Raw genomic sequence first — 10,000 nt, 5'->3', positions numbered from 1 at the left:
AAAAAATTAAAAACAAGAATAACAGGGTTAGAAGTCATCAGTCCCCTGATTTAATACTTTGTAGAGCCACCTTTTGCTGCAATTACAGCCATCAATCTGTTTGGATATGTCTCTACTAGCTTTGCACACCTAGATTGGAGAATATTTGCCCATTCTTCCTTGCACAATTGTTCGAGTTCAGTCAAATTCCGTGGTGAGCGGCGATGGACTGCTCTCTTCAAGTCCATCCACAGATTTCCTATCGGATTTAAGTCAGGGCTCTGACTTGGCCACTCAAGGACATTCACCTTTCTATCCTTAAGCCACTGCGTTGTTCTTTTGGCGGTATGTTCAGGATCCTTGTCGTGTTGGAAGGTGAATGACCTGCCCATCTTCAGCTGTCTAGCAGAGGGACGCAGGTTGTCCTCAAGAATTTGGGTGTACTTGGCAGCATCCATTTTCCCTTCAATCCTGACCAATTGCCCAGTCCTCGCTGAAGAGAAACATCCCCACAACAAAATGTTGCCACCACCATGCTTCACAGTAGGTATGGTGTGTTTTGGGTGGTGTGCTGTGTTTGGTTTTCGCCAAACATAGCGCTTGGAGTTCAGTCCAAAAAGTTCAATCTTAGTCTCGTCTGACCATAAAACCTCTTTCCACATGGCAACAGAATCTTCCAGGTGTGTTTTTGCATAGCACAAACGAGACCGAGTGTGGCACTTTTTCAGAAAAGGCTTCTTTCTTGCTACCCTGCCATACAGGCCAGCTTTGTATAAAGCTTGTGAGATTGTTGTCACATGCACAGACAGACCAGTCCCAGCCATAAAGACTTGTAAGTCCTTCAACGTTGCCTTTGGCCTCTTGGTAGCTTCTCTGATCAATGTCCTCCTGGCTCGGTCATCCAGTTTGGACGGACGGCCTGATCTAGGCAAGGTGTTGGTGGTACCATACACCTTCCACTTCTTAATGATGCTCTGAATGGTACTCAGAGGGACAGCTAAAGACTTCTAAATCTTTTTGTAGCCTTCACCTAACTTGTGCCTTCCTACAACTTTATCCCGGAGGCCTTTTGAAAGTACTTTTCCAACCATGGTGAATTCTTTGCAGAACCATGCACTTCTAGTAGTGGAATCCTCAAGAAACAGCTGGTTTTATTCTGAAGTAATCAGAACCACTACAATTGATGTCAGGTGGGGGGCAATTAGCCTGGTGTTTGATCTGGAAGTTGATTGGTTGCACCTGAGCAAGTTTATAATGGTATACTCTAAGGGGCTGATCACTTAACCAAACCAGGTATTTCACTAATTAATTTTTAATAATTGTCCAGAATTTAAAATATATATATTTTCACTTTGATCATGAGGGTTATAATGTGTACATACAGCTCAAAGAAGTTAGATTTGATTTATTTTAATTTCCAGGGTGTAATGTGACAAAAGGTAAAGATTTCACAGGGTATGATAACTTTCTATAGGCTCTGTAAATAAGAGTGTTTTGAATAGAAGGACTTGGTGTATAGGTCCCCTGCCATCTAAAAGCTAGCGTGTGTGTGTGTGTGTGTGTGCGTGTGTGTGTGTGTGTGTGTGTGTGTGTGTGTGTGAGTGTGTGTGTGTGTGTGTGTGTGTGTGTGTGTGTGTGTGTGTGTGTGTGTGTGAGAGAGAGACAGCTCTCCGCTCTAAGCTGATGGGAGCGTCAGCAGTACAGGGATTAGAAGGAGCACCAGTAGACTAGACCTGTCCTGTAAAGGGGCTGCCAGGGCTTGGAGAAGGCGGACATGTTGTTTGTGAGTGTGTGTATGGCAGGATTAGGGTCCTGAATGACCCTCAGTAGAGGCCAGTTTAAGGAGGACATGTTTGTGAGTGTGTGTATGGCAGGATTAGGGTCCTGAATGACCCTCAGTAGAGGCCAGTTTAAGGAGGACATGTTTGTGAGTGTGTGTATGGCAGGATTAGGCATGTCTGTGCTGTATGGCCCTCAGGGGAGAGAGCTGTTATTCAGGCTGTCACTGTAGTGTGTGTGTGTGTGTGTGTGTGTGTGTGTGTGTGTGTGTGTGTGTGTGTGTGTGTGTGTGTGTGTGTGTGTGTGTGTGTGTGTGTGTGTGTGTGTGTAGCGTCTCGTCCAGTGGTGACTCATATTCCAGGAAGTTAAGTTGACCGCACGATGGACAGGCGTTAATGCCACTTTGAGACTTAATGAGACTTAATGCCACTTTGTAAATCACACACACGCACGCACACACACACACGCACACACACACACACACACACACACACACACACACACACACACACACACACACACACACACACACACACACACACACACACACACACACACAGAAAGTCTACGGGTGAGGGCTAGTTAGAGGTTAGGAGGTAGGGGTTAGGAGGTAGGAAGTAGGGAGTAGGAGGGAGGGGTTAGGAGGTAGGGAGTAGAAAGTAGGAGGGAGGGGTTAGGAGGTAGGGGTTATGAGTTAGGAGGTAGGGGTTAGGGAGTAGGAGGGAGGGGTTAGGAGGTAGGGCGTAGAGAGTAGGAGGTAGGGGTTAGGAGGTAGGGGTTAGGAAGTAGGGGTTAGGAGGTAGGGAGTAGGACGGAGGGGTTAGGAGGTAGGGGGTAGGAGGTAGGAAGGAGGGGCTAGGAGGTAGGAAGGAGGGGCTAGGAGGTAGGGAGTAGGACGGAGGGGTTAGGAGGTAGGGGGTAGGAGGGAGGGGTTAGGAGGTAGGAAGGAGGGGCTAATCGTGATGATGTCATCTTACGGGGACGTAGTTCTGGTTGTCTCGGAGGCAGGCGTCCTGCAGCTCGGTCCGGAGGGCGGAGACATGACTCTGGTGGGCGGAGACCTCCCGCTCCAACCAGCCAATCCGGGAGCAGGCTGCCTGGTACACCTCAGAGAAGGTGGAGACCAAGCTCTGTGATTGGAGGAGAGGAGAGACGTGTCACAGAGTGGACTGGGGGTCTGTCCCAACTCTCTGGAAATGTACCCTCCCTCCCTCCCTCCCTCCCTTCCTTCCTTCCTCCCTCCCTTCCTCTCTCCCTCCCTCCCTCCCTCCCTTCCTTCCTCCCTCCCTCCCTCCCTCCCTCCCTCCCTTCCTTCCTCCCTCCCTCCCTCCCTCCCTCCCTCCCTCTAACTAATGCATCATCTAATGTTTCTCCGTGATGGACAGAGTAAAGAATGTTCTCTCTCTCTCTCATTGGTTGTCTGCTGGTCCTACCTGACAGGCCGCCACCTCCGGACCTCCCAGCAGCCTCTCTGGTCCCATCAGCTCCAGGAGCATTCTGGGTAACTGGCGAGGGGGGAGGTCCTCCCCAGTGGAGGAGGATCGGTATTGGACGATGCCGTCTCTGACCTGCGGTTAGAACAGAGGTCATCAAAAAGGTGAAAGCAGAGATTCTCAGCAGAAATCCCACATTCCAAAGACTGACTGACTCACTGATTGACTGACTCATTGATTGATTGATTGACTGACTCATTGATTGACTGACTCATTGACTCATTGATTGACTGACTCATTGATTGACTGACTCATTGACTGATTGACTCATTGATTGACTGACTCATTGATTGATTGACTCATTGATTGACTGATTGACTCATTGATTGATTGACTCATTGATTGACTGACTCATTGATTGATTGACCGACTCAGTGATTGACTGATTGATTGACTGACTGACTCATTGATTGAAACCCTGGTTTGGTTTGTTTTCTGTGTGTTTAGATTATCAGCTACGGTCATTGTATTTGATGAAAATACAAATATATATTGTATATAAATATTAAATATTAAATCCTGATTGGCAAGGACCAATGGACATCACCTCATCTTCACCTTTGACCTGCCCTCTATGCTGAAACCACATGACCAACCTAGCGACCAGCCTAGCGACCAGCAAATCGACCAGCCTAGCGACCAGCAGAGCGACCAGCCTAGCGACCAGCCTAGCGACCAGCCTAACGACCAGCCTAGTGACCAGCAGAGCGACCAGCCTAGCGACCAGCAGAGTGACCAGCAGAGCGACCAGCCTAGCGACCAGCAGAGCGACCAGCCTAGCGACCAGCCTAGCGACCAGCAGAGCGACCAGCCTAGCGACCAGCAGAGCGACTAGCCTAGTGACCAGCAGAGCGACCAGCAGAGCGACCAGCAGAGCGACCAGCCTAGCGACCAGCCTAGCGACCAGCCTAGCGACCAGCAGAGCGACCAGCCTAGCGACCAGCCTAGCGACCAGCAGAGCGACCAGCCTAGCGACCAGCAGAGCGACCAGCCTAGTGACCAGCAGAGCGACCAGCCTAGCGACCAGCAGAGCGACCAGCAGAGCGACCAGCCTAGCGACCAGCCTAGCGACCAGCCTAGCGACCAGCAGAGCGCCAACCTAGCGACCAGCAGAGCGACCAGCCTAGCGACCAGCAGAGCGACCAGCCTAGCGACCAGCCTAGCGACCAGCAGAGCGCCAACCTAGCGACCAGCAGAGCGACCAGCCTAGCGACCAGCAGAGCGACCAGCCTAGCGACCATGGCCACTAAAAGCTGGTGTTGAGCAGCTAACTGGGGCCCTCAGTGGGTAATTACTTCACAACATTAGTTCATGTCCAAATTTCCCATCAAGGGAGTGTGTGTGTGTGTGTATGTGTATTTGTGCGTTTGTGTGTGTGTGAGTGTACGTGTGTTTATGATGTGTGCATGTGTGTGTGCACGTGTGTGTGTGTGTGGTGTGTTTACGTGTGTTTGTATGTGTGTGTGTGTTTGTATGTATGTGTGTGTGTGTGTGTGGTGTGTGTTTACGTGTGTGTGTGTGTGTGTTTTACGTGTGTGTGTGTGTGTGTATGTGTATGTATGGTGTGTGTGTGTGTGTGCGTGTGTGTATGGTATGTGTGTGTGTGTGTATGGTGTGTGCGTGTGTGTATGGTATGTGTGTGTGTGGTGTGTGTGTGTGTGTATGGTGTGTGTATGGTATGTGTGTGTGTGGTGTGTATGGTATGTGTGTGTGTGTGTGTATGGTGTGTGTATGGTATGTGTGTGTGTGGTGTGTGTATGGTATGTGTGTGTGTGGTGTGTGTATGGTATGTGTGTGTGTGTGTGTGTGGTGTGTGTGTATGTGTGTGTGTGTGTGTGTGTGGTGTGTGTGTGTGGTGTGTGTGTGTGGTGTGTGTATGGTATGTGTGTGTGTGTGTGTGTGGTGTGTGTGTATGTTCTGCTGTTCCAAGAACAGCTGAGCCAAGGCATTGAGTAAGAGAGAGGGGGCGGAGCCTCTCAGCCCCAGATCCATAATGAGAGGAGCTGTCCTAGTTCCAACATGTCTCACATGGCAACTGGACACACACACACACACACACACACACACACACACACACACGTAAGGGGGTAGGTAGGAGGTAGGAGGAAGTGGTTAGGAGGTAGGAGGGAGGAGTTAGGAGGTAGGGGCTAGGAGGTAGAAGGTAGGGGAGTTCTATAGACTGAGTTCTGTAGACTGGGTTCTGTAGACTGGGTTCTGTAGACTGAGTTCTGTAGACTGAGTTCTGTAGACTGGGTTCTGTAGACTGGGTTCTGTAGACTGGGTTCTGTAGACTGGGTTCTGTAGACTGGGTTCTGTAGACTGGGTTCTGTAGACTGAGTTCTATAGACTGAGTTCTGTAGACTGGGTTCTGTAGACTGGGTTCTGTAGACTGGGTTCTGTAGACTGGGTTCTGTAGACTGGGTTCTGTAGACTGGGTTCTATAGACTGAGTTCTGTAGACTGGGTTCTGTAGACTGGGTTCTGTAGACTGGGTTCTGTAGACTGGGTTCTGTAGACTGAGTTCTGTAGACTGGGTTCTGTAGACTGGGTTCTGTAGACTGAGTTCTGTAGACTGGGTTCTGTAGACTGGGTTCTGTAGACTGGGTTCTGTAGACTGACTTCTGTAGACTGGGTTCTGTAGACTGAGTTCTATAGACTGGGTTCTGTAGACTGGGTTCTGTAGACTGGGTTCTGTAGACTGGGTTCTGTAGACTGGGTTCTCATTACTGAGAGATTTGAAATTGTCCAGATTGAAATGGAACCACATATACAGACAAGACCAGGACACTTATCTTTCCCCAGTTCTCTTCTATTCAGTCGTTGTGAGAGTCAGGTGAATCAGTTCTCTTCTATTCAGTTGTTGTGTGAGAGTCAGGTGAATCAGTTCTCTTCTATTCAGTCGTTGTGTGAGAGTCAGGTGAATCAGTTCTAGTCAGGTGACTCTGGCTGACTCTAGCAGCAGTGTTCTGAGTACTCACCTCTCTGTAGCTGCTCTCTGCAGCCCTCATGTAGCTGGCCAGCGAGTCCTTACTCCTACACACACACACACACACACACACACACACACACACACACACACACACACACACACACACACACACACACACACACACACACACACACACACACACACACACACACACACACACACACACACACACACACAGTCAGTCAGTCAGTCAGTCAGTCAGTAAGCATTACTATGGATAATATCACTGATATCTGGCGTAGGGTGTAGTGTGTAGTATGTAGTGTGTTGTGTTGGGTGTAGTGTATAGTGTGTAGTATGTAGTGTGTAGGGTGGAGTGTACAGTGTGTAGTATGTAGTGTATAGTGTGTATTGTATAGTGTGTAGTGTATAGTGTGTAGTGTATAGTCTGTAAGGTGTAGTGTGTAGTATGTAGTGTGTTGTGTTGGGTGTAGTGTACACTCACCGGCCACTTTATTAGGTACACCTGTTCAACTGCTCGGTAACGCAAATATCTAATCAGCCAATCACATGGCAGCAACTCAATGCATTTAGGCATGTAGACCTGGTCAAGACCACCTGCTGAAGTTCAAACCCAGCATCAGAATGGGGAAGAAAGGAGATTTAAGTGACTTTGAACGTGGCATGGTTGTTGGTTCCAGACGGGCTGGTCTGAGTATCTCAGAAACTGCTGATCTACTGGGATTTTCACACACAACCATCTGTAGGGTTTACAGAGAATGGTCCGAAAAAGAGAAAATATCATATATGATATAAAATAAAATATATATATGAGCAGCAGTTCTCTGGGTGAAAATACCTTGTTGATGCCAGAGGTCAGAGGAGAATGACCAGACTGGTTCAAGATGATAGAAAGGCAACGTAACTCAAATAACCACTCGTTACAACCAAGGTATGCAGAAGACCATCTCTGAACGCACAACACGTCAAACCTTGAAGCAGATGGGCTACAAAAGGGGGTCCAACCCAGTACTAGCAAGGTGTACCTAATAAAGTGGCCGGTGAGTGTAGAGTGTAGTGTTAATGTGTAGTATGAAGTATGTAGCGTGTAGTGAGTAGTGAGTAGTGTGTATGGTGTAGGATGTAGTGTATAGTATGTAGGGTGTAGTGGGTACTATGTAGGGTGTAGTATGTAGGGTGTAGTATGTAGTATGTAAGGTGTAGTATGTAGGGTGTAGTATATAGTATGTAGGGTGTAGTATGTAGCATGTAGGGTGTAGTATGTAGGGCGTAGTATGCAGGGTGTAGTATGCAGGGTGTAGTATGTAGGGTGTAGTATGTAGTACGTAGTGTGTAGTATGTAAGGTGTAGTATGTAGTGTATAATATATAGTATGTAGGGTGTAGTATATAGTATGTAGGGTGTAGTATGTAGCATGTAGGGTGTAGTATGTAGGGTGTAGTATGTAGTATGCAGGGTGTAGTATGTAGGGTGTAGTATGTAGGGTGTAGTATGTAGTATGTAGGGTGTAGTATGTAGGGTGTAGTATATAGTATGTAGGGTGTAGTATGTAGGGCGTAGTATGTAGGGCGTAGTATGTAGGGCGTAGTATGTAGTATGTAGGGCGTAGTATGTAGGGCGTAGTATGTAGGGCGTAGTATGTAGTATGTAGGGTGTAGTATGTAGGGTGTAGTATGTAGGGCGTAGTATGTAGGGCGTAGTATGTAGGGTGTAGTATGTAGGGCGTAGTATGTAGGGCGTAGTATGTAGGGCGTAGTATGTAGTATGTAGGGTGTAGTATGTAGGGTGTAGTATGTAGGGCGTAGTGCGTACTTGGCCACCATGCGTAGGGCGTTCTCAGCGTGGCGAACACTCTCCTCTAGCCCCGCCTTCTCCTGCTGCAGACCAGAAACACGCTTACCCAGAACCCTCAGCGACTGCTCCCGACGACGAACCTCCTGCTTCGCCTCAGACAGACTCTACAGAGAAGAGACACTGGTAATACTCCCTTTATTACACCTTTATTACAACACTACTAATACTGGATAATACTCCCTTTATTACAACACTACTAATACTGGGTAATACTCCCTTTATTACACCTTTATTACAACACTATACTAATACTGGGTAATACTCCCTTTATTACACCTTTATTACAACACTATACTAATACTGGGTAATACTCCCTATATTACAACACTATACTAATACTGGATGTCCAGGTGTGTGTGTACCTGGACAGCCTGGCTGAGTGTGTGTTGTCTGTCTGTCTGTGTGTGTGTGTGTGTGTGTGTGTGTGTGTGTGTGTGTGTGTGTGTGTGTACCTGGACATCCTGGCTGAGTGTGTGTGTGTGTGTGTGTGTGTACCTGGACAGCCTGGCTGAGTGTGTGTTGTCTGTCTGTGTGTTCTTCAGCCTGCAGGTCCATGCGGAGCCCCAGCTGCTGCAGCTGTTCAGCCTGCTCCCTCAGGAGACTCTGGGCCTGCTGCTCTCTCTGTAACGCCTGTCTCAGCTCCACACACACACTGCCAAACCGCTCCGCTGGCACCTACACACACACACAGCACAGAGTTACACACACACACACACACAGCACAGAGTTACACACACACACACACACACAGCACAGAGTTACACACACACACACACACACAGCACAGAGTTACACACACACAGCACAGCACAGAGTTATACACACACACACACACACACACACACACACACACACACACACACACACACACACACACACACACACACACACACACACACACACACACACACACACACACACACGGCACTCACCAGGTGGCAGGGGTCCTTGGCGTGCGGGGCGTGGTCGTCCCTGGCGATGCGTCTGAGGTGTGTGACCTCTACCCTGAGGCTCCGCCTCTCGACCTCGGCTGCGTGCAGACGTTGGGTGAACAGCAGGAAGTGCTGCTGCAGACACGTCACTAAACCCTGAGACACAAACAACTCAACACATCAACAACAACAAACCCATGTACACTCACCCAGCACTTCATTAACACCTGGACACCTTCTCATGGTGGAGGAACACCTGGACACCTTCTCACGGTGGAGGAACACCTGGACACCTTCTCACGATGGAGGAACACCTGTACACCTTCTCATGGTGGAGGAACACCTGGACACCTTCTCACGGTGGAGGAACACCTGGACACCTTCTCACGATGGAGGAACACCTGGACACCTTCTCATGGTGGAGGAACACCTGGACACCTTCTCACGGTGGAGGAACACCTGGACACCTTCTCACGGTGGAGGAACACCTGTACACCTTCTCATGGTGGAGGAACACCTGGACACCTTCTCATGGTGGAGGAACACCTGGACACCTTCTCATGGTGGAGGAACACCTGTACACCTTCTCATGGTGGAGGAACACCTGTACACCTTCTCATGGTGGAGGAACACCTGTACACCTTCTCATGGTGGAGGTGGTGGAACACCTGTACACCTTCTCATGGTGGAGGAACACCTGGACACCTTCTCATGGTGGAGGAACACCTGGACACCTTCTCATGGTGGAGGAACACCTGGACATCTTCTCATGATGGAGGAACACCTGTACACCTTCTCATGGTGGAGGAACACCTGTACACCTTCTCATGGTGGAGGTGGTGGAACACCTGTACACCTTCTCATGGTGGAGGTGGTGGAACGGTGTGGGGGATGTTTTCTTGGCACACTTTGGGACAGTTAATACCAATCAATCATCTCTTGAATGCCACAGCCTATTTGAGTGTTGTTGCTGACCATGTGCATCCCTTCATGGCCACAATCGACCCATCTTCT

General features: G+C 48.9%; 1 protein-coding gene across 1 annotated transcript in view; it reads right to left on the bottom strand.

Annotated features, from left to right (window-relative positions):
• Positions 1 to 10,000, bottom strand: part of ccdc171 (coiled-coil domain containing 171) — a 35,548-nt gene that overhangs the window by 1,495 nt on the left and 24,053 nt on the right. The window contains 6 exon segments of the mRNA XM_083680441.1: positions 2,736 to 2,888; positions 3,192 to 3,326; positions 6,229 to 6,283; positions 8,013 to 8,158; positions 8,550 to 8,729; positions 8,987 to 9,142. Coding sequence (XP_083536567.1) covers positions 2,736 to 2,888; positions 3,192 to 3,326; positions 6,229 to 6,283; positions 8,013 to 8,158; positions 8,550 to 8,729; positions 8,987 to 9,142 — 825 coding nt within the window.

The sequence above is a fragment of the Argentina silus genome (genome assembly GCF_951799395.1).
Source record: "Argentina silus genome assembly, chromosome: 1".
Lineage (NCBI taxonomy): Eukaryota > Metazoa > Chordata > Actinopteri > Argentiniformes > Argentinidae > Argentina > Argentina silus.
Note: the sequence above shows the minus strand (reverse complement) of the source record. Positions and strands in the feature narration are given on the sequence as shown.